Below are 25591 nucleotides of genomic sequence, written 5' to 3'. Positions count from 1 at the left end.
ACTGTGATATTTCAGATTTTTTTTTTTGTCCTCAGTATCAGGGATTTAACCCAAGGCTTCATACCGGCACCAAAGACCTTTTTAATGTTATTTTAATGTTTTAATGTTATTATTTCTGAAGAAATCAAATTAGATATATAATAACTGGTGCAAGGTAAATTTCATGGTGCAAAAAAAGAACATAAATTAGTTGTTAAATGCTCTGCAAATTCCAATCACGTTTACAAAAAATAGGATACATAATAAAGGGTGCATTTTGATGAAAAGCTACAATAATTCTAACTTTTGCTACCTTGACAAGGAGTGTGTGTGTATATATATATATACATATACATATATATATATATGTATATGTATATATATATATACACACACACATATATACCAATGTAATAGAAATGGCATAGTCTCTTAGGACAGTTCCACATTTTATTTACATTTTAAGACTACCTTTAATCTCAAAATCACATATCCATACACTTATTTCCTTTTTGTTGACTTAAACATAAATGCATGGTTTATTAAACAAAGACTGTAAACAAATATTTGTCATGTCTGTTACATGTAACACACAGGAACAGCTTTTAACAGAAATTCATCGACCCCCCCCCCAACATCTTTTTATTATAAATACAGGTATCAAAACAATCCTGAACATATTTTTGATACTACTAGTAGTCAGCACCCACACTGTTTCAAAAATTAACACAATTTTTGACAATATCCACTGTACCTGCTACTTTAACCAATTTCAACTGCAGCTTTTTCACTAAGTAAGATGGATAAAGCATGCCACTTCAGTTTTTCCTTCTGGAGATTTTATGTTTCAAAAGTGCACTCATTTTCCACTGCCATCTGACTCTTCTTGCAATGCTTTCACCTTGAAAACCTGAGTTCTAATTCGAGTACTCCAGGTTCATGTTTAAATGACAGTGCCTTAACAAGAGAAAGAAAAATTCTGCTGCATTTTTCCTCCTGTTACCTGAAAACATAATGGGTGTACATATATTAAATATATTCTTACAAGTGTCCAGGTCATATTTACCAGCTGGAATTCTCTTACTTAATGTGTAGGTATTTTGCATTGTGATATTTAATCAAGACATTAATATGAGTAGAAGGTTGATTTAAGACAAATTTGCAATTCACTAAAATTAGTTATTATATGTTTGTCCTTCAGGTGGCTGTGGAAGCTTCATATTTTCCTTGGACATCATTAGACGTCTTAGCTCTTGAAGAACAACTTTGATGCTATATGAATTTTGCCACTTTGCTAACACTGGTATGCTCCGTGCATCCACCTGAAGCGGGAAAAAGAGTAAAATTAATTTCCAGGTTTAAAGTACTATGGAACCATAGCCAGGCATAACAGCATTCACCTATAATATCAGAACATGGGGAGGCATAGGTAGGATAATTATAAAGTTCAAAATCAATCTGAGCTACACAGTTCAAGGCCTTCCTGGGTTACATAACAAGACCCTATCTCAAAAAGAAAAATAAGAAGATAGCACTATTGCATCCTCATTAAGCATATTTTAATGAGGATGCACGTTCAGAAATAGTCTATTTAGCAAAAATAATGCTTTCACAGAAATTTCCCAGAACTCTAGATTTCTTTCTGTATGTATACTTCTGTAATAAACATGTGGTAGGTATATGTTGTCATCAGAAACAAATGTTATAATAGACTAATGGAACAGCATAAAGGAGCCAGAAATAAACCCTCTGATTTGCTAGGTAAAAAACACATCAAAGAAAAGACAGCCTCTTCAACCAAAAGTTCTGGAAAAACTAGATATCCACATGTAGAAGACTAAACTAGATCCCCATCTTTCACCTTGTAGAATACCCTGAACAAAGACCTTTATGAAAAACCTGAGACTTTTTTCTGTCCATTGTGGAGCTTGAACTAGGGGCCTGAGTGCTGCCCCTGAGCTGTTGCTTAAGGCTAGCACTCTACCATTTGGAGCCACAGAGCCACTTCTGATTTTCGGGTGGTTAACTGGAGGTAAGAATCTCATGGACTTTTCTACCTAGGCTGGCTTTGAACAGCAATCAGCAATCCTCAGACTTCGGACTCCTGAAGAGCGAGGATTACAGGCATGAGTCACCAGAACCAGGCTGAAACTTTTAAAATACAAGAAAAAATTTAAAAGATATAGACATAGGCAGGAACTTTTTGAATATGATTCCAGTTGCCCACAAAATAAGAGCAAGAATTAACAAAGAGGAGTTTATCAATAAAGAAGCTTCTGCATACCAAAAGAAACAACAGAATGAAGAGACAATATACATAATAAAATACAGCCTTTGCTAGTTATTCTTTAACAAAATATTAATATCCAGAATATATAAAGCTCAAAAAATAAGCACCAAAGAATAATAATACAAAAAATGGACAAGTGAATTGGACAGTTCTCAAACTAAGCACAAATGGGCCAGTTCATTTAAAAAATGCTCAACACCTTTAGCAATCAGAGAAAAAAAAATCAAAACTACATTGAGATCAGCACTGGTGGATTTGCCTATAATCCTAGCTATTCAGAAGCCTGAGATCTGGAGAATCAATTTGAAGCCAGCACAGCAGGAAAGTCTCTGAGACTCTTTTTTTTTTTTTGGGTCCAGTCATGGGGCCTGAACTCTGGGCTTGGGCGCTGTCCCTCAGCTCATCAGCTCAAGGCTAGCACTCTACCACTTGAGCCACAGCGCTACTTCTGGCTTTTTTCTTTTTGATTATGTGGTGCTGAGGAATCGAACCCAGGGCTTCATGCATGCAAGGCAAGTGCTCTAACACTGAGCCATCTTCTCAGCCCCGTCTCTGAGACTCTTATGTCCAATTAACTGCTAAAAAAATCCAGAAGTGGAGCTGTGGCTCAAGTGGTAGGTACAGTGTTAGTCTTAAGCAAAAAAGCTCAAGGATGGCATTCAGGCCAACTTCAAGCCCCAGCACTGGTGTACACACAGACACACACACAGACACAGTCACAGACACACACACAGACACAGACACACACACATAGTCAATAAAATATCAATACATGCAAGAGTATGGATGAATCTTGCAAACATGTTTAAGTCACAAAAGAATACGTATCAATTTATTTACATAAAGTATCCAGAAAAGGCAAATCTTAAAACACAAAAAATAGATTGCAAATTAGTATTGTTTAGGGTGAAGGAAGTAGATACAAGTGACAACAGGGTATGGATTTCTTTTGGAAAGAATGAAATACTCTAAATGATAGATCCACAATTCTGTGAAGATTCAAAAGCAAGTGGTAGCTGGGCATGGTGGCTCATGCCTGTAATCTTATCTACTCAGAAGGCTGAGATATGAAGACCATGGTTCAAAGCCAGCCCTGTCAGGAAAGTCTGTAAGACTCTTATCTCCAATAAACCACTCAGAAAACCAGAAGTGGTGCTGTGACTCAAGTGGTAGAGCACTAGCTTTGAAATGAAGAGCTGAGGGAGAGCATCCAGGCCCAGAGTTCAAGCCCCACGACTGACAAAAAATAAAAAAAATAAAAATAAATAATGTACAAAAGCAAGTGTTGTTTGAGATGTAGCTGAGTAGTACAGAACTTGACTAGCATGCACAAAACCTGGGGTTTGATCCACAACAGTGGGGAGAAAAACTGTATACCTTGAACAAATAGTACAGAGTGTAAATATCACAATATAAAAGTTAAAAACAATATGTAATTTTAAGTGATAGCTCTCTTAGTCAAACGAGAAAAAAAATGCTATAATCTAAAATGAATAACACTTTATACAAGGCTTGAAAGAGTAGCAAGAGCCCAGTGCCAGTGGCTCATACCTGTAATCCTAGCTACTTAGGAGGCTGAGATCTGAGGAACATGGTTCAAAGCCAGCCAGGGCAGGAAAGTCTGTGAAATTCTTATCTCCAATAAATCGCCAGAAAACCAGAAGTGGCGCTGTAGCTCAAGTGTTACAGTGTTAGCCTTGAGCTAAAGAGCTGAAGGACAACACCCAGGCCCAGAGTTCATGCCCGATGATGGACCAAAAAAAAAAAAAAAAGAGTAGCAAGAGTCTCATAAATTTTTTTTTTAAAGTGAACTATACCAACCTACTCCAAAAACAGAAAAAACATAACAATAAATGGCAGTTCATTTATTCATCTAAATCACACAGAAATGGAGGGAAATAGGGTGAACAAATGCAGTAATGGTATTATAGACATTATGTTGAAAATGAATTCTACAACTTGTAGGTGGGGATGGGAAGCAAAACTGGAAGAGAGGGAGGGAAGGGGGGACATTATCCAAAAAGAATTGTACTCATTACCTGACTAATGTAATTGTAACCCCTCAGTCCATCACCTTTATAATAACAATTAAAAGAATAAAAAATAAATTTAAATACTGCTAAATCAACACTGGCTATTACGGGTTTGTGAATTATAACTCATCAGGTATATGTAACACATTGTGGATAGAAAGCAAGTAAAAGTTTGAGAGGGAGAAGATGATTAAAAATCTAATATTAAAAGGTAAATACTGTGGCTTTCTGAGGGCTGGAGGAGGGGGAAAGGAAGGGCAAAGAACACAAAAGAAAGCAAGATCACAAATACCTAAAACAAACTAAAAAAACAAGCTGACAATGATAAGAATAGTCAATATATACTTCCTTGTTGAGGGTAGGTACCTTTCCCCTCCAAGTCTAAAATGTTTAGAGCTCTCAATAAGTAGCTTTCCCTTATTTTTCACCTATGATAATCTTTTAGGTTTTTGGTTGTTTGGTTTTGATTTTTTTTGGGGGGGAGGGGCAGAGGTGGCAGACATTTAAATCCACCAATCCCAAATGTAGAAATTAATATGAGAAAAACAAGGCAGCATGTCTTCTCCGAAAGTCAACAATTCTACAGTAAAAAAAAACAAAAACAAAAACAAAAAAAAAAAAACAATTCTATAGTAAAGGACTCAAGTAAGAGCAAAACATGAAATTTTAAACAATGAACTCAAAAGAAGAGCAATGAATAATCAACAAAACTAAAGAAGACATGTATATAAACACCTGAATGAATTCAAAGAAAATCCAAGAAATAACAAAGGCTATTCTGGATATAAAAGAGAAATTCTGGGCTGGGAAGGTGGCTCAGTAGTAGAGCGCTTGCCTTGCATGCCTGAGGCCCTGAGTTTGATTCCTCAGCACCACATAAGCAAAAAGAAAAAAGCCGGAAGTGGCACTGTGGCTCAAGTGGTAGAGCGCTAGCCTTGAGCTGAAGAGCTGAGGGATGGCGCCCAGGCCCAGAGTTCAGGCCCCACGACCAGATCCGCCCCCCCCCCCCCAAAAAAAGAGAAATTCTTCACAAATACATACCTAGAGACTGAAAACACAGGAAAGAAAAGCTCAATACTCAAAATAAAAGCCTCAGTTGAAAGGCTCATAGAGGAAAGAAGGGAGTCAGGAAGGAAAAACTGGGAGAAAAATGAGGAGGTAACACTGTTGAAAAAGAAATGTATTAAATGCCTAACTTATGTAACTGTAACCCCTATGTGTATCATCTTTATAATAAAAAATACAATACAATAAACTATAATACAATAAAATGGAAAGAAACCCAAAGGGCTTGGGCTGGGAAGGTGGCTCAGTGGTACAGCGCTTGCCTTGCCTGCATGAGGCCCTGGGTTCGATTCCTCAGCACCACATAAGCAAAAAGAAAAAAGCCAGAAGTGGCGCTGTGGCTCAAGTGGTAGAGCGCTAGCCTAGAGCTGAGAGACAGCACCCAGGCCCCGAGTTCAGGCTTCAGGACCGGACCCAAAAATAATAAATTAAATAAATAAATAAATAAAAAATAAAGGCTCACTATAAGAGTGGACACATAGGAAAATACAATATCAAGAATTATAGACAGGAGGAGGAATTAGATCACTCAAATAAAGACAAAGAAAAAATACTAATAAAATATGAATGGAACACGAAGATGTATGGGACACAATTAACATTCTAAACCTATGAACCATAGGTTTATAGAACACAAAGGGCAAATTAAAAGGCATAGAAAACATATTCAATAAAAGAATAACAAAGCAGGTGCTGGTAGCTCATACAATCCTAGCTTCTCAGGAAGCTGAGATCTAAGGCTCACTGTTTGAAGCTAGCCTGGGCAGAAAAATCTGTGAGACTCTTATCTTTAATTAAGTATCAGAAGTAGCGTTGTGGTAAAGTAGTAGAGTGTAGCCATGGGCATAAAAACTCAGGGACAGCACCCAGGCTCTGAGTTCAAGCCCCAGGAACAACACACAGAAAAAAAAAATTTTCCCTAAGCCGGGCACCCATGGCTCATGCCTGTAATCCTAGCTATTTAGGAGGCTGAGATCTGAGGATCACGGTTCAAAGCCAGCCCAGGCCAGAAGGTCCGTGAGACTCTTATCTCCAATAAACCACTAGAAAAACCGGAAGTGGCACTGTAGCTCAAGCTGTAGAGCGCTTGCCTTGAGCTGAAGAGCGCAGGGACAGCACCAGGCCCAGAATTCAAACCCCATGACCAACCCAAAAAAAAAAAAAAAAAATAGGGGCTGGGAATGTGGCATACCAGAGTGCTTGCCTAGCATGCATGAAACTCTAGTTTCCTCAGTACCATATAAACAGAAAACACTGGAAGTGGCACTTTGGCTCAAGTGGTAGAATGCTAGCCTTGAGTAAAAGAAGTTTAGGGACAGTGCCCAGGCCCTGAATTCAAGCCCCACGAATAGCTAAATAAATTAAAAATAAAGAGAAAACTAATAATTATATAAAAATACAAGGAAAGAAAAAATTAACAATGAATGCCACAGAGTAAAGGCAAGGACAGTTTTCAATTGGAGAATCAGGAGGCTCTTCTGAGAAAGCATAATTGTAAAAAATGAGAAATGAAGAGCCCCAAAAGACAGGGGGAAGATATACCCAAACTAAAAGAGCAAAAAATGAGGTCAAATGAAAAACAGAAAAGCATTCACGTTATGGCTTCCAATAAGCCACAGCAAGAAAAGCAAGATGTACACTGGACCTAAAGACAACAAAGAATTTTTTTTTTGGTCCATCGTGGGGCCTGAACTCTGGGCCTGGGCACTGTCCCTCAGCTCTTCAGCTTAAGAATAGTGCTCTACCATTTGAGCTGTAGCACCACTTCTGGCTTTTTTTCCCCCCCTGTTTATGTGGTGCTGAGGAATCAAACCCAGGACCTCAGGCATGCAAGGCAAGTGCTCTACGACTGAGCCACCTTCTGAGCCCCCAACAAAGAATATTTTTTAACTCAGAGCCTCAGGGTTTCTCCTTTGGCGTTTTCACACAAGGCTGGCACTCTACTACTTCAGCTACATGTCCGGTCACCCCAACAAAGAACCTTAAAGAATGAAATGACAGGATATAATTTGTACTTTAGGAAGACCTTTTCTGGCTGCCTACTTTGTAAAGAATGGGAACAGAGTACAATCTGTAAGAGTCTAGACAAGGGACGGCGGCCATCATTCAGAATGGAACAGAATAGAAGATCCAGATATAAATCCACAGGCCTACAGCCAGCTGATATTCGACAAAGGAGCCAAAGACATACAATGGAAGAAACACAGCCTCTTCAACCGCTGGTGCTGGGAAAACTGGGCAGCCACATGCAGAAAACTAAAAGTGGACCCCAGCCTATCACCATGCACCAACATCAACTCAAAATGGATTAAAGACCTTAACATTAAACCTGAATCTCTGAAACTACTGCAGGACAGAGTAGGAGAGACACTTGAACTAATAGGCACAGGAAGGAACTTCCTGAACAGAGTCCCAGGGTCACAACAAGTTGGAGAGAGACTCGACAAATGGGACTACCTTAAAATAAAAAGCTTCTGCACAGCTAAATCTATCGCAACTAAGCTAGAAAGACAACCAACTAATTGGGAAAAAATATTTACCAGCAATATATCAGACAAGGGGTTAACATCCTGTATATACAGGGAACTCAAGAAACTAATCCCTCCCAAACCTAACAAACCAATTACTAAATGGGCAAGGGAACTAAAGAGGGACTTCTCAAATGAAGAAATAAAAATGGCAAAGAAACACATGAGGAAATGTTCATCATCCCTGGTGGTGAAGGAAATGCAAATAAAGACAACCCTGAGATACCACCTTACCCCAGTCAGAATGTCCCACATCCACAAATCAGCCAACGACAAATGCTGGAGGGGATGTGGAGAAAGAGGAACCCTATTACACTGCTGGTGGGAATGTACACTTATACAACCACTTTGGAAAGCAGTCTGGAGGGTCCTTAGAAAGCTAAAGATTGACCTCCCTTACGACCCAGTCATACCACTTCTAGGCATCTACCCTGAACAACAGGAACCAATATACAAGGACACGTGCACCTCCATGTTTATTGCAGCACTGTTCGCAATAGCTAGGATATGGAAACAACCTAGGTGCCCCACCACAGATGAATGGATCCAAAAATTGTGGTATCTATACACAATGGAATATTATGCAGCCATTAGAAATGACAAAATAATGGCATTTGCAGGGAAATGGATGGAGCTAGAAGGAATCATGTTGAGCGAGGTAAGCCAAGAACGAAGAGACAAACGGTACATGGTCTCCCTCATAAGTGGATGCTAAATCCAAAAGGTTAGTGATACGACAAAACTAACAGGACTTAAGAAACAAAGAACTCCCGCTCATCTGGTTGAACCACTACTAAATATCCTCATGCTGCTGATCACAAATATGGTATATAACATGTGAACACTGTTATATATTACAGACTGTGGTAGACAATTTGCTCCAGGGAAGTTAGAATGAACTTGTGACTTTGAAATTATGTAATCATTTAATCACAATCAAAAAAAAAAAAAAAAAAGAACCTCGGGGAAGGGAGGGAGGGAGGGGATGGTAGGGGGAAAACAATGGAGGGGGTAACAATGTTCAAGAGGAAGTGTACTCATAACCTCACTCATGTAACTGTGACCCTCTGTATAGTAGCTTTACAATAAAAAAAAAAAAAAAAAATAAAAAAAAAAAAAAAAAAAAAAAAAAAAAAAGAATGGGAACAGAGTACAATCTGTAAGAGTCTAGACAAGGGACGGCGGCCATCATTCAGCTGGCAGCAATGCAATCAGAAAAGTAAGACATGACTGAAAGTTACATATTTCTTGTTCTTGTTTGTTTTGGCAGTGCCGGGGCTTGAACTCAGGGCCTAGGTCCTACTCCTGAGCCTCTCTGTGCTCAATGCTAGCACTCTACCACTTGAGCCACAGTGCCAGTTCCAGTTTTTGCTAAGTAGTTTATTGAAGATAAGAATCACACAGACTTTCCTGCCTGGGCTGCCTTGGGATCTCAAATCTCAGATTTCAGCCTCCTGAGTAACCAGTATTATAGGCATGAGCCACTGGTACCCAGCTCAAGTTACATAAAACTGACACAACCTATGATAGATGTATTGAGTAGAGAAACGTGTCAAAAAATGAACCTCAAGGGCTAGGAAGGTGGCTCAGTTGTAGAGTGCTTGCCTTGCATATATGAGGACCTGGGTTCGTTTCCTCAGCACCACATAAGCAGGAAAAAAAAAAAAAGCCAGAAGTGGCACTGTGGCTCAAGTGGTAGAGTGCTAGCCTTGAGCTGAAGAGCTGAGGGACAGCACCCAGCCCCAGAGTTCAGGCCCCATGACTGGACCCCCCCCCCCCAAAAAAAAAAAATGAACCACAAGCCAGAGTTCCAATAAACTGGTTAGAATAGGTCTGAAATTTAATCCTGAATTTCCTAGCTCTCAACACTGCAGAACCTAGTATTAATTACTTATAATTTATATATAGTATGAAAATAAAGCAATAATTGAGAATAGCTATGTACCTGACAGGGAAGAAAAAAAAGCTAACAAAATATCTTCACCATAAAAGCAATGCTATATCATCAGTTTTCTAAACAATATTCTTTGGGGAGGGAGGGGGGCCAGGGGAGAAGAGAGGTGAAAAGGGAGAGGGGAAGGGCAGAAGGGGAGAAAGAAGGCGAGAAAGAAAGGAAGAAAGAGGGGGAGAAAAGGAGGGAGGGAGGAAGAGGGAGAAAGCGAGAAAGAGACAGAGAGGGGAAAAAACTGGGGCTTGAACTCAGTGCCTGAGTGCTGTCCCTTACATTTTTTACTCAAGACTGGTGCTCTACCACTTGAGCCACAGTTCCACTTCTGGCTTCTTGCTAATTAACTGAAGATAAAGAGTCTCACAGACTTTCCTGCCAGAACTCGCTTTGAACTTCAATCCTCAAATCTTAGCCTCCTGAATAGTTAGGAGTATAGGCATGAGCCACCAAACCCAGCTCCTAAACAATATTTTTCAATAAATTTAAATTCATAATCCTGCCTCAATTATATCTTTTAATATTAGTTCACACAGAAATGTTGTTTGCACATTAATTTCTAGAATAATCGCTGAAAGAACAGAAACTAAATGAAAATGGTTAAGAACAACCATTCCAAAAGTAGGTAAAAAACAAGATATATGTAAGAAATTAAAAGCCACTAGGATGATCTATTTAAACCTAAACATATTCCAGTTGTGTACCACCACATGGCAGACTACTTAATACCAATAAATCACAAATACTGACAAGAAAATGGAAAGGAACTCTATATTTTTGGTCTGAGACCAGATCTCACTCAAACTCAGTACCAGAAAGGGTACTCAAATAGCCTAATTCAGAGTTGAAAGGAAGTTTCTAGGGGAGAGGGTGTTGTGAGACATGGAGAGTGGCCTCAGCATGTCAAAGCTGAGGTTTCTAATACCTTTTATTTGATCTTTTCTCAGGGTCATGCTTTGGGCTAGTGCTCCTAGCAGGGAAGCACCAGGCCCTCTGAGATCCAGCCTCAGACCTGTACACTAGGCAAGGATTAGTCAGAGCCAGCTCTAAATCTAAAGACACTGTTTGTTGCCAAAAGTGTGGTCACTTGCAGGGGAAATTGGACAAATATGGAAAGGAAGTCATCTACAAGAAATCCTTTAATGTATGAAAAACGTTATTGGAAAGAGGGAACATGAAGATGACATGAACAGAAACACACAAGTCCAAAGGTACTGGGCTGGGAAGGTGGCTCAGTGGTAGAGCGCTTGCCTTGCATGCATGAGGCCCTGGGTTCGATTCCTCAGCACCACACAAGCAAAAAGAAAAAAGCCAGAAGTGGCACTGTGGCTCAAGTGGTAGAGTGCTAGCCTTGAGCTGAAGAGCTGAGGGACAGCACCCAGGCCCAGAGTTCAGGCCCCACGACTGGACCACCCCCCAAAAAAAAAAGTCAAAAGATACTTTCATGTCATTATGCTTATATAATTTTTGCTTCCTAACATGTATTTGCCTGTTAGTGTTCTCTCAATATGGCATCAATAGAGTATGGATCTTAAAATCCTAACACAAACCTAACAATCTACTCACATTAAAAATTGAGCTATTTTAACTAACTCTATGGGTCACCTACAGCATATTCTTTTGGCCTATTTGCTTTAACAAGATCATAGTCAGTCATGACTATTCCAGCAGATACACTTGTTCCTCAAAGAAAAATACCCTTCATGAGTATTTTGTCCCTTTAATCTCACCAAATGTACCTTACCCCTACAAAAAAAAGTTAATAATGATCATCTTTTCAGCAAATTAAGGATTCAACCAAAATATAACCATGGATACAATAAATAAAATCCTAAAAAAAAGTGTTACTATTTCATCTATTAGGTAGATATACATTAAAGTTTTTAAGGCTTCATGAAGAAAAACAACATAAGACAAACTTTTTGTTGTTCTTAAGACAAAGATCCTTCCTTTGTAGCCCAGGCTGGCCTTGAACTCTCGATCTTCCTGTCTCCATCTTGAGTGGCACACTTCCTTATTCTTTCACCTAAACAATAGTTTATAAAAACTTTCTCCATATGATGTACTATATGTTACATACATATATTTACATTTTTAAAAGTCGAATTAACTTACCATTCCACTGGAATTGTTTATTCCATTCATATTAATTTTTGTTACAAATCTAACTGACGGAGGAGCTTCTGGATATTTAGGTCCACATTCTACTTTTAGGCTATATATTCTGTTTTCATAATTTGTCTGGAAGACAAAAAAATTTTAAAGAAAATTATAATCATAATACCTAAGATAATGTCCAAATGATAAGAAAAATACAATATAAACATATTTATGATAGTGTTTAAGATTTAAGAATTAAATTTTTGTACATTCAAAGTTATCTGACCTACATAGTTAGGGAAACATTCAACAAACATAGTTAAAAAGAAAGATTTTTTTAAAAAACTAAAACAATTATCAGGTACTGGTAGTTCATAGCTGTAATCCTAGCTACTCAGGAGGCTGAGATCTTAAGATCACTGTTCGAAGCCAACCTGGGCAGGAAAGTCTAAGAGACTTTAATTTATAATTAACCACCAGAAAACTGGAAATGGTGTTGTGGCTGTAAGTGGTAGACCACTAGCCTTAGGCAAAAAAGCTCAGGGAAAGCCGGGCGCTGGTGGCTCACGCCTGTAATCCTAGCTACTCAGGAGGCTGAGATCTGAGGATCGCGGTTCAAAGCCAGCCCGGGCAGGAGAGACCGTGAGACTCCTATCTCCAATAAACCACCAGAAAACCGGAAGTGGCGCTGTAGCTCAAGTGGTAGAGTGCTCGCCTTGAGCTGAAGAGCTGAGGGACAGCTCCCAGGCCCAGAGTTCAAGCCCCACGACCGACCAAAAAAAAAAAAAGCTCAGGGATAGTGTACCCAGGCCCTGAATTCAAGCCCCATGACCAAAGGAAAAACAAAACTAAACTAAAACAATTCTACAAAATAGTATGAGAATGGTCTCTTAATTTTTTTTTTTTTTTGGGGGGGGGGGGGTGGTCCGGTCGTGGGTCCTGAACTCTGGGCCTGGGCGCTGTCCCTCAGCTCTTCAGCTCAAGGCTAGCGCTGCTCTACCACTTGAGCCAGAGCGCCACTTCCAGCTTTTTTCTTTTTTTGCTTATGTGGTGCTGAGGAATCGAATCCAGGGCCTCGAGCATGCAAGGCAAGCGCTCTACCACTGAGCCACCTTCCCAGCCCTGGTCTCTTAACTTTTTCTAGTACAAAAAAATGTCTACAACAAATTAGAAATCAAAAACACTTCAATTTAGATTTTGCTAAAAATGATATATAATAAGACTATTTGTGTAACACCTATACAGGTTTTTATCTCTTTATTCATTTTATTCCAATATTACTAATAATTAGTCACTCTTTTCATTCTCAAAAGGAAGACAAAGAATGGTCCTGGCTATACAAGCTTACTCCCCCACTCCCATGAGGTACCAGAGTTTGAACTCAGGGCCTTTGAAGAAGGCACTTCACCACTTGAGATATGACTCTGTATATCTTCCAGATAAACAGTCACCTTATGTATATAGCAAGCAGTAACTTAAAAAACGAAGGGGGGTTCAGGGGGAAAGGGGAAATGAGAAGGGATGGGAAGGGGAAACAAAGGAGGAGGCAACAATGCTTGATAAGAAATGCACTCATTACCTTTCTCATGTAATTGTCACCCCTCTGTATGGTATTTTCACAATAAAAAAAAATGAGGGGGTAACATATACCATCTTTATTGATAAAGCATAATTATTTCATGCCTCCCATTACTACTATATTTTGTGGTTCCTTAAATCCTATTATCTAAATTCAGAAACATAACAATAATGCCTCCCATTACTACTATATTTTGTGGTTCCTTAAATCCTATTATCTAAATTCAGAAACATAACAATAAATTGTTTCTGGGGCTGGGAAGGTGGCTCAGTGGTAGAGCGCTTGCCTTGCAAGCCTGAGGTCCTGGGTTTGATTCCTCAGCACCACATAAGCAAAAAGAAAAAAAGCCAGAGGTGGCGCTGTGGCTCAAGTGGTAGAGTGCTAGCCTTGAGCTGAAGAGCTGAAGGACAGCGCCCAGGCCCAGAGTTCAGGCCCCACGACTGGACCCAAAAAAAATAAATAAATTGTTTCTATATCGTTTTAAAATAGGTTTTCTAAATTATTTATTTTAAAGCTTCTAGATTATTGAGGGCTTATTTCTATGACTGTAGTTTTTCTTTCTCCTTAAGGCTCTGTGTAATTTTATCACTAAAAGAGAAAAGTAAAATAAAAGTGAAAATGGTATTTTAGAGGGATCTTAAACTCAGAGCAACACACTTTGGTCCAGCTTTTTTCACTCACAACTCGTACTCTATCACTGAGTCACAGCTCCAGATCCAGCTTTTGGCTAGTTAATTGATAAATTAGTCTGCCCCATCTGGCCTCAAACTACAATAATAATAATAATAATAATACAAGAAAGTTGTTCCACTTATAGAACAGTTCTAAAACATGTAAAATTACTCTTAATTGGGGTGGAAAAATGTAGTCTTCTGGGACAAATGAGATGTTTGTTCTATCTCCCAATATGTATGTAGGTCACAAGGTATACCTGTTAAACTCATGACAAAATCTATGTGCCTTACTATGTGTAAATTCTACCTCAATTTGGTACTGAGGTTTGACCTCAGAGCCTTATACTTGCCAGACACTGAGCCATGTCTCCATCCCCTAAAGTAGTTCCTACACTACTGGTAGGAGGCAGCCTCAGACTCCCATCCTCCTATCTATGGTTTCCAAAGTCTCTGAGATCACAGGTTTGAGTTACCAGGCCTAAATTATTGGATTAAGATAGTGTTTCACTAATTTTTCATTCAGGCTGGCCTCAAACTATGGAATTCCTGATCTCTGCCTCCAAAGTAACTGGGATTATAAGCATGAGCACCTGCACCTGGCCCTGGCCTCAGCATTTTTAAGTTTCAAGAGCCTCACAGACTTACCTGCCTAGACTGGCTTCACACTGTGATCTTCAGATCTTAGCCTCTTAAGTAACTAGAATTACAGCCATAAGCAACAGGCACCTGGCTGCCCTGGTTATTTTCAAGGTAGGATCTTGCATTCTATGCCCAGGCCAAATAGGGATGTGATCCTCCTATTTGTGCTACCCCATGTCACTGGTGGTAACAAATACATGCTGCCATACCTGGCCTTCAACAGTTCTTAAGCATTTTCCTAGTATACAGACTAGCTGAAGAATCAGTCAATTTTGGGGACAAGTTTGCTGTAAATATTACACCTTTAAAAAAAAAAAAACTTGCAGGCTGGGAAGATGGCTCAGTGGTAGAGTGCTTGCCTTGCAAGCCTGAGGCTCTGGGTTCGATTCCTCAACACCACATAAGCAAAAAGAAAAAAGCCGGAGGTAGGCACTGTGGCTCAAGTGGTAGAGCGCTAGCCTTGAGCTGAAGAGCTGAGGGACAGCACCCAGGCCCAGAGTTCAGGCCCCACGACCAGACCCAAAAAAAAAAAAAACTTGCCAAGTTTCTCCCTCCAGCTTATCACCACTCAGTCATACTTTTTGTTCAATGATGTCCAACTAGTTACTCTTAACCAAACTTAACATAAAAATACTAACCTGGGCTAGGAAGGTGGCTCAGTGGTAGAGTGCTTGCCTTGCATGCATGAAGCCTTGGGTTTGATTCCTCAGCACCACATAAAGCAGAAAAAGCCAGAAGTGGTACTGTGGCTCTAGTGGTAGAGCACTAGCCTTGAGCTGAAGAGCTGAAGGACAGCACCCAGGCCCAGAGTTCAGGCTACACAATCAGCCCAAAAAAAAAAAAAAATGTGTATGTACGTATATATATATATATATATATATATATATATAAAAACTTGTTTCTTTAGGACTTTATTTCTAAAATCTAAAATTTAAATAAAATAAATGTACATCTTTTTCTCTTTTTAATCTATATTACAGGTGCCTCAGCCATAAACTTTGTTATAAGTAAGAAGAGTTACCATTATTTTCCCCTAACGCTCCAAGACAGTAATTCAGAGGGAAGGTCTTTTAGTACTGCCTTGTCTATGTGCTCTATGTACAGAAGCTCTTGAGAAACAGCCTTTACCTCCTCACACACATTGGGCATGGGCAAGACACAGCACTTACTGTAAGTGCTTCAATGACACTAGGAAAGGTGGCTAGATTGGGAATCCTGCAATGGATCTCAACCACAGAAGAGGATCAAGTAGGACTATAGCAGTTCCTCACATCTGAGAACTATGCTAAGGGTCTTCCCATAAGACCACTAACAAAACTGAGACACTAGCTATAAAACATTCTCAAGGTTTAAGTCCACTGGAAGCCGTGGCTTTAAAAAAACCAAATTTAAATAATTTCAAATTAAGATTCATGGGCTGGGAAAGTGGCTCAATGGTAGAGTGCTTGCCTTGCATGCATGAGGCCCTGGGTTCGATTGCTCAGCACCACATAAGCAGAAAAAGCTGGAAGTGGCGCTGTGGCTCAAGTGCCACAGGCCCAGAGTTCAGGCCCCATGACTGGCAAAAAACAAACAAACAAACAAACAAACAAAAAATTCCACCAAGTTCTTACTTAAATCTTCAAACTATTCTAATTCTGAATTCTGGTAACACTTGTTGTTTTTTTTTTTTAATACAGATAAGGGTAATGGTTATATGCAATTTTTAAAAAATCAAGGTTTTAAGCCAGATGCTAGTGGCTCACCCCTGTAATCCTAGCTACTTGTAATTCACGAAGCCAGCCCAGGCAAGAAAGTCCATGAGACTCTTATCTCCAATAAACCACTCAGAAAACCAGAAGTGGTACTGAGGCTCAAGTGGTAGAATGTTAGCTTTGAACTGAAGAGCTCAAAGATAGCGCACAGGCCAGAGTTCAAACCCCACTACCAACCAAAAAACAAACAAACAAAAAACACAAAGTTTTTAATTACAAACACAAAGTTATAAAGACTTCTAACCATCAATATCATATTTCTTTCCTCAAATGTCTTAAGGAAAATTTTCATCAAGAAAAGAAAGAAGGAAATGCTTAAGAGTACTAATGGATATTGCAAAGGAATATTTTAAAAAAATACATAAAATACATAGGCTAGAGGCATGGCTTAGCAGTAAAGAGCACCTGTCTAGCCAAGTGCAAGGTCCTGATCAAACCCCAAGTTCCTGATCAAACCCCAAGTTCCACCAAGCACGCGCGCACTCACGCACACACACACACATATTCATTCTCTAAGATTTCCAGTTTTGTAACAAATCAAGAGGAAATCTAAATTTTACCCAACAGCAAAATAACATGCTTTCAAAACCAAAGACTGAAAAACAACAAAATCTCCACAAATGCGCTATTTCCCTGAAGACAAAGAATACCGTATAATACATTTGAGTTAAGGAATGTAATATAAAAAAAAGTTTCTCAATCTAGAAAAGATTTTGCGTAAAATTGAAACTTTACAAACCTAAGAAAGACTTAGGAATAATGCTTAAGAGGCCAACTGCCAACAATACCAGAAAATATATAAGAATCCCAGATTTTTGTTTTGCTTTGCTTTGTTGGTCCCCTTACTAAAACATTGGTTCAGCCACTAAGCTATACTCCCAACAACTTCTTAGACTTTTAAAAGTATTTTATGAACAAAGAAATCCAGGCCTATGGGATGTCTGTGGCATATGAAATGTCAGAGAACAAATAACAATGTTCATTCAATACAAACCAATTTAAAAACCCTCATTTACACAAGGGGGTTAGTAACATGTTAAGCCAAAATGACTGTTTACTATTCCCAAATATCCCCTCCATTTCCTCACCTTTTTTCCTCTCTATCTGGAATGTTCTCCATCCCCATCACAACCTTCAGAAATCCTACCAGTCATCCTTTATGGCTCATTCCAAAGGCAACTTCCTCCACTGTTCAGCCTTCCTCAATTTATTCCAGCTAGAAGAAACATATTCTAAAATCCCACAGTGAACTTACTTGCTCTGCCAAATTTAGAATCTGTCACTTATACTCATTGTTTTTTCCTCTTCTACTAAATACTACAAATACCTTGATAGCAACAATGTTTGCCACTTTTATTTCCCCCACCCCAATCCTCTAGATAAAACTGAGAATCATATACTGAATATAGGAGGCATCAATAAATGCACACAAAGTAACAGGGAGGTATTATTTCAGTTAAAAGTTATCATAATTGTTTATTATAATATTAATACTATAACATCAAATTTTCTTATTAACAATAAATATTAATAGAAAATATACATATACAGCACTGACCCTTGGTGGCCCAATAATCATGCCTGTCCACCTTGTAAGTGTCATATCTTCATCATCTTCAAGGCCCCAGCTAACAGTACCATCGCCTACTCCTTTTTGTCCTTCTTCAAGTTCTTCCAATAAGCGAAAATTACGAGGAACTTTAACTCCTATACAAAAGAATGTCAACATAAATGTAAAAAGCTCACAGAAGAACGACATTTAAATTCAGCCTTTTCAGATTATTTTTTCAAATTTTTTCCCAAAAGACAAGATTATTTTCACCCATTGTAGCCCAGCAAATGGTTACTCTAACAACCCCTCAAAATGAAACTGTTAAGAAAGCATTGTATCAAGTATTAACAGAAGTATAGAACATTCATGTTCATTTCTATTTGCTCATTTTTACACTGGCTAAGTCAATCACAAGGAAATGAACATAAGTGTTTTTCCCACATGATTTTTCTATACTTGGCATCAAATAAGCAGGCATGACCAGACAGTTCATATAAGTTAAGTTCACTAATATATACATTCTAATGATTTTTTTATGAGAATTATATTCAGTGTTTGAAAAAGTACCAAAAGATTGGGTTTTCTAGAGTGTTGATATGGCCCCTATCTCCTACACTTCCTCTTTCCATTATTTAGGGCTACCATCCATAACTTGTAGTGTCCTCCCTCTACCATCACTCAATTGTCACTGGGAAGTTGCTGGATTTGCAAAAGGTTCTTTCTTTTGTTTCTGGTCCAACCATTCAATATTCACTATTCTTTTCTACATCTCAATCCCATGTCACACATGTTTTTGCTCTTTAGACCTCATTGCTCCTTGCTAGATTCCTAAAATCCTAACACATAAATCTTTTGATCTAGAATCTCCTACTTTTTCAGCATTAGGATCTCCAATCCCTGATCTACAACCATAAACCTCTCAATTTTCTACCTTGTCTGGATTACTGACCTTAATTTCTCTATTCAAGAAGATTTCCAGCCAGGTGCCAGTGGCTCATGCCTGTAATCCTAGCTACTCAGGAGGCTGAGATCTGAGGACCACGGATCAAAGCCAGCCCGGGAGGAAAGTCTGTGAGACTCCTATCTCCAATAAACCACTCAGAAAACTGGAAGTGGCGCTGTGGTTCAAGTGGTAGAGCACTACTAGCCTTGAGCTAAAGTGCTGAGGGACAGTGCCAGGCCCAAAGTTCAAGCCCCACGAAAGAAGATTTCCATGCTCTAAAATAGCATCTTACATGAAATCTCCCTCAACTCCATCACACACTCTACACACACACACACACACACACACACACACACACACACACACACACACACACACACACACACACACACTTTCAGAGCTGAAAGAAAAGAAAAATCATATCTCAGGAAGGCATTGGTGGCTCATGCCTAGAATCTTAGCTACTCTGAGAGTTGAGATCTGAGGCTTGCAGTTCAAAGTCAGCATGGGCAGAAGAGTCTGTAAGACTTTCGGGGGGAGGGGGGAGGGGAGAGAGGGAGGGCAGTCCTGGGGCTTGAACTCAGGGCCTGGGCACAGTCCCTGAGCTTCTTTTTGCTCAAGGCTAATGCTCTACTACTTGAGCCACAGTGCCACTTCCGGCTTTTTCTGTGTCTGTGGTACTGAGGAATCAAACCCAGGGCTTCATGTATGCTAGGCAGGCACTATACCCTAAGTCACATTCCCAGCCCTGAGAGACTCATCTCCAATACACTACTCAGAAAAAGTCAGAAGTAGCACTGTGGCTCAAGTGGTAGAGTGGTAGCCTTGAGCACAAAGAGGCTCTAAGACAGAGCCCAGGCCCTGAGAAGCCCCAGGAGATGCCAAAAAAGAAACAATCACATCTCCTTAAAAAACTGACTCATGGGCTGGAAATGTGGCTTAGTGGTAGGTAGAGTGCTTGCCTTGCATGCATGAAGCCCTTGGTTCGATTCCTCAGTACCACATACACAGAAAAAGCCAGAAGTGGTACTGTGACTCAAGTGGTAGAGTGCTAGCCTGGAGCAAAAGAAGCTCAGGGATAGGACCCAAGCCCAGAGTTCAGGCCATGACCAACCAAAAAATAAAAAATAAATAAAAAATAAAAAGAACTGACTCATTCATTTTTTTTGTAATTATTTCTCCTGCTAAAGACAAACATCTCTTCCACTTCCTAATTCTTAGTAACTGGTGTCCCTTCCAAACATAAAATGAAAAACTTTTCATTAACCTTAAAACAAAAACTATTAATCATTTATTGTACCATACAACATAAAAATATTTGAAGATAACAGGTCACAGAAATATGAAGATGACAATAAAAAGTCATCAAGGCCGGGCGTGGTGGCTCACACCTGTAATCCTAGCTACTCAGGAGGCTGAGATCTGAGAATCTCAAAGCCAATTCAAAGCCAAGCTGGGCAAGACAGTCCGTGAGACTCTTATCTCCAATTAACTACCAGAAAACCGGAAGTGGTACTGTGGCTCAAGTGGTAGAGCGCTAGCGTTGAGCTGAAGAGCTGAGGGACAGCACCCAGGCCCACAGTTCAAGCCCCATGACTGACACCCCCCCCCAAAAAAGTCATCAAAATTGCTGTAATTATCTATTGCCATTTACCTAATATATATTAAGTGCGATGTTACACTATTTAGTCCTGGAGGGAGGAGGGAACTTGAAACTAAAGTCGTGATACCTTTCCAAGATCACACAGTTCATAGTGGCAGATCTAGCACTAAAACCTGGTGCCAAGACCACATCATTGTTCTCCCCTTTGCACAACACTACAAACTATTCAGGAGTACATGCTGGTTATATGTGTACAAATCTAGGAGTCCAACGCCCAAATCCCACTCTAGTTCTGCCCACATTTTTTTTTTTTTGACCAGTTCTGGAACTCAGAGCCTGGGCACTGTCCCTGAGCTTCTTTTGCTCAAGGCTAGCACTCTACCACTTGAGTCAGTGCCACTTCCAGCTTTTTCTTAGGACTGGAACCCAGGGCTTCATGTATGCTAGGCAAGCATTCTACTACTAAGTTATATTCCTAGCCCCACTGCCCACTTTTGACAGGTGATCCTGAAAACATTTTCTCAACTATAAAAGTCAGATAACAATAGTTCTTACCTCACTGAATCATTGCGGATTCAGAAATCCTCAAAGGGAATGCTCTTTAAACAACATAATTGTTTTAAGGTAAACAGAGCAAGCTTATTTGAAAGTAAAAGGAAAGCTGTGAAAGAAAGTAGTGAGACTCTCCATCCAGAGAGGGGCTCTAAGAGGAATCCAATGGTATTTTCTCACACAATTGTTATAGAATAGTGCTTGTCCCACATCTCCTCCCCTGGGCTTTGCATTGATTACTTAATAGCTTGTACATGTGCCGCGGTGGCTTTTTTTACAAACATATTTTTACTATGATCATTTTAGTGGCTATACTATATGACATAAAACTTCTATTTATCTCCTTCAGTTAAGAATAAAGTTCTAGGGATGGTAGGGGAAAAACAAAGGAAGAGGTAACAATGTTCGACAGGAAATGTACTCATTACCTTACTCATGTAACTGTAATCCCTCTGGTACATTTTTACAATTAAAAAAACATAAAAAATTCTTCCTGAATTCCTATTAATACCATCCTAATCTCCAAGTTTCTATTAATATACCACCTGGCCACTACTTTTTTTTTAACCTGTACTGACACAATATACTACCATTTTATTGTTCAAGGTAATTCTTTTAGAGTTCTGTGTGTTTGTGTCAGTACTAGAGCTTGAACTGGGGCCTTTGTTCTTGCTGGGCTTTCTTGTTCACAGATGACATTCTACCACTTGATCCACACCTGGCTAAAACTAGCTAAGTGGAGATAGAGTCTCAACCTTTTGAGTAACTACAATTACAGGAGTAAGCCAATGTCTGGCAGGCTTCAAGCAATCTGAAAACAATTTTAACTACTTTTGCCATTAGGATGTCATTCCTCTAAAATAAATAAATTTGTGTTAATCATTTTTGCTTCCTCTTTAAATCAATTAAGTCAGATGACCTTTACCAGCATCCAAAGTTACTAAGAAAAAAATTGTAAATTTAATGTTTCTTTTTACCAAAGTGTCATAAATGAAGCAAACCTAAAGTGCTAAACTTTGTTTTGTTACTGCTAAACTTTTACCATCTCTATACAGTTCAAGAAAATAGTTCTAAGATTATCTGACCCATTATTGGCAATGCTAATTAATATGCAGTGTTACAACAGCTGGAAAAGCTATTTTTACACATGAAACTCAAAACCAAAATACACAGTAAATGATGTTTTCTAGTTTAGGGCCCAGCACTCCAGTCATATTTCAAATAACCACTGAGGCTTCAACCATCTTTCCTGTGAAGACTGAAAAAAGCCACAAGATGGGGATGTTGCACCACAAAAGCTGTAAGATGAAAAGGTTGATTTCTAGGTAGTTGATACAATTATCTGATGCCAATCCAAATCAATCCAAGTCTTCAGGCTTCCCACTTAATGAAGTTTCCTATAACTACAATGAATTCACACTCATGAGATTAAGATCAAAAAATAGCAATAACTCCAAAGCAAAAGCTGAATGCAAACATATTTACAGTTTTTAATCTAAAGCATATCTGACTCTGTGCCTTTACCTACAAAAAGCTAGGTACATATACCTAGAAGAAGGCATAAAGACTGCCAAATAAATATTAGGATATCTTGTAATGTTGTTCTTGCTAAAAAAAATAAGCACAGCCAGGCGCTGATGGCTCACGCCTGTAATCCTAGCTACTCAGGAGGCTGAGATCTGAGGACTGCAGTTCAAAGCCAGCCCAAGCAGTAAAGTCTGTCACACTCTTAATCTCCAATAAAAAACCAGAAAACTAGAAGTGGCGCTGTGGCTCAAGTGGTAAAGTGCTTGCCTTGAGCTGAAGAACTGAGGGACAGCACCCAGGCCCAGAGTTTAAGCCCCATAACCAATAAAAACAAAAACCACCAATAAGCACAAAAGTTAATTCATTAGCTTTTTACCTTCTGCAAGCTAGTAGGGGAGAAAATACATAAGACTGAACAGACAAGAGGAAGTGTACTCATTACCTCACTCATGTAACTGTAACCCTCTGTATAGTAGCTTTACAATAAAATAAAATTTAAAAAAAAAAAAAAAAGACTGAACAGAAATACTTAAGTTTGAGCAAGGTTAAAATAACATTTCCTGCAACCCACACAGTAAATGGGAGTTATAAGTACAGTCACGGAGAACAAGGACAGAGAAGCTTCACTGAACATCCCTTTTACCCAATCAGACCAGGTGAATTATCACTTACTCAAAAATTAGGGGAAAACACCTTTAGGAATGGAATACCTTTTTGCTTTCCCATCTGCATTCTACCCTCATTTTTTTTTTTTTTTTGGGTCCAGTCATGGGGCCTGAACTCTGGGCCTGGACACTGTCCCTCAGCTCTTAAGCTCAAGGCTAGAGCCCTACCACTTGAGCCACAGCACCACTTCCGGCTTTTTTCTTTTTGCTTATGTGGTGCTGAGGAATCGAACCCAGGGCTTCAGGCATTCAAGGCAAGTGCTCTACCACTGAGCCACCTTCCCAGCGCCTCTACCCTCATTTTTGCTGCTCCTCGTCAACAATGTCTGCCTTTCCTCCCTAGGATATCTGTGTGCCTTGAACAAATAGCTATGGGATAAGATTCCAGATTCTACACACTGTCAGACTGCTCACCTTCTCTCCACAGAATTCTCTTATGGGAATCTGTCGCTCTTCAACACAACACAGATAAGATGAATTCATTAAAAGCACCCTGTAAGCTACATGTCTGTGGCTCAAACCTATCATCCTACCTACTAAGGAGGCTGAAAAATCTAAAGAGCAAGATTCAATGTCAATCCAAACAAATCAAAGACTCTTTAATTAACCAGCAAAATGCTGGAACTGGAGGGAGGATTCAAGTGATACAACACCAGCTTTGATTTAAAAAGCCAAACAAAAGCTGAGCAGTGGTGGCTCACACCTGTAATCCTAGCTACTCAGGAGGCTGATATCTGAGGATCGCTTTTCAAGCCAGGTCTAGCTGGAAAGTCTGTGAGAATCTTCTTTTTTTTTTTGGGGGGGGGGGGGTGGGGGGGGAGATCAGTTATGGAGCCTGATCTGGGAGCCTGGAGCCTGGGCATTGTCCCTGAGCGCTTTCATTCCACTTTGAGCCACACACAGCACCACTTCCAGTTTTCTGGTAGCTTATTGGAGATAAGAGTTCAAGCCCCATGACTGGACCCAAAAAAAAAAAAAAAAAGACTGAAATTGTTCCTTGGGCTTAACAACTTCTAACACTTATAGAAACATTAAGGTCCGGTCCAAAGTGTGGAGAAAAAGAAAAGAAAAAGAAGAAAACAGATCAGGACTTTTATCACTAGCTAGTAAGATTAATATAATGTGGAACTGGTACAAAAATCAAGGGACTAACAAATAAAAGCCCAGAAACACAACATATGAAAACATAACATTTATGCAGAAGCAACATTAAAAGGTCAAAGAACAATCACTCTGGACAGCAGCCTGGAGGTTCCTCAAAAAAATAAACAGATATTTCCTACAACCCAGCCATACCACTCTTGGGCATCTACCCAGAACATCACAACCTAGGATACCATAAAGACACTTGCACGGGGGGGGGGGGGGGGGGGGGGGGGGGGGGGGGGGAGGCTGGGAAGGGAGGTGAAGGGTAAACAAAGGAGGAGGCTGCAATGCTTGGTAAGAAATGTATGCATTATCCTGCCCATGTAATTGTAACCCCTCTGTACAGTATGTTCTCAAATAAAATAAAATTAAACAAAAAGAAGACACTTGCACATCCATGTTCATTGTTGTATTATTCACAATAGCCAAATTATGGAAACAGTCCAGATACCCTACAATAGATAAGTGGCTCCAAAAATATGTGGTACCTATATACAATGGAATTTACATAGCCATTAGAAAGAATAATTTTATGTCATTTGCAGGGAAATGGATGGACCTAGAACAAATCATGTTAAGTGAGATAAGCTAAGCTCAGAGAAACAAACATTTTCTTTCATATGCAGAAGCTAGATCTGAAATACACTGGGACAAGATAAATTATATAGAACTCTAGGCATTCACACACAGACCAAAAGAAGATACTCTTATGGGAGGAACACAAAGGTGAAATGCCTATATGCATCTGATCATATAAAATAGTATTTTAGAAATGAACTCCAGAAAATGTAAACAAGAGGTTTTGTCTCTGTTGCTGTTTTTGTTTCCTCTTTGTCTTGTTTGTGCATTTATATGTCTATGGGAGGGTAAGGGAGTGCAGAGAAATGGAGGAATACACAGGGTGAATAAATATAGCAGTGGTACTCACTAGACACTATGTTGAAAATGACATACAACTTGTCGGTGGGTTGGGGAGGGAAAAATTGGTAGAGAGATAGGAAAGGGGTAATATGTCCA

At 39.4% G+C, this 25591-nt stretch overlaps 1 protein-coding gene across 1 annotated transcript in view; it reads right to left on the bottom strand.

Moving 5' to 3' along the window:
• Nucleotides 1-415: 415 nt before the first annotated feature.
• Nucleotides 416-25591, bottom strand: part of Ube2v2 (ubiquitin conjugating enzyme E2 V2) — a 38349-nt gene continuing 13173 nt past the window's right edge. The window contains exons 2-4 of the mRNA XM_042686120.1: nucleotides 18145-18293; nucleotides 11956-12081; nucleotides 416-1301 (exon numbers count right to left, since the gene is read on the bottom strand). Of these exons, the coding sequence (XP_042542054.1) occupies nucleotides 1155-1301; nucleotides 11956-12081; nucleotides 18145-18293 (422 nt within the window). The 3' untranslated portion in view covers nucleotides 416-1154. The remainder of the gene's footprint in view (nucleotides 1302-11955; nucleotides 12082-18144; nucleotides 18294-25591) is intronic.

This window comes from Dipodomys spectabilis, unplaced genomic scaffold, assembly GCF_019054845.1.
Source record: "Dipodomys spectabilis isolate Male_0828 unplaced genomic scaffold, ASM1905484v1 ptg000096l, whole genome shotgun sequence".
Taxonomy (NCBI): Eukaryota; Metazoa; Chordata; class Mammalia; order Rodentia; family Heteromyidae; genus Dipodomys; species Dipodomys spectabilis.
Note: the sequence above shows the minus strand (reverse complement) of the source record. Positions and strands in the feature narration are given on the sequence as shown.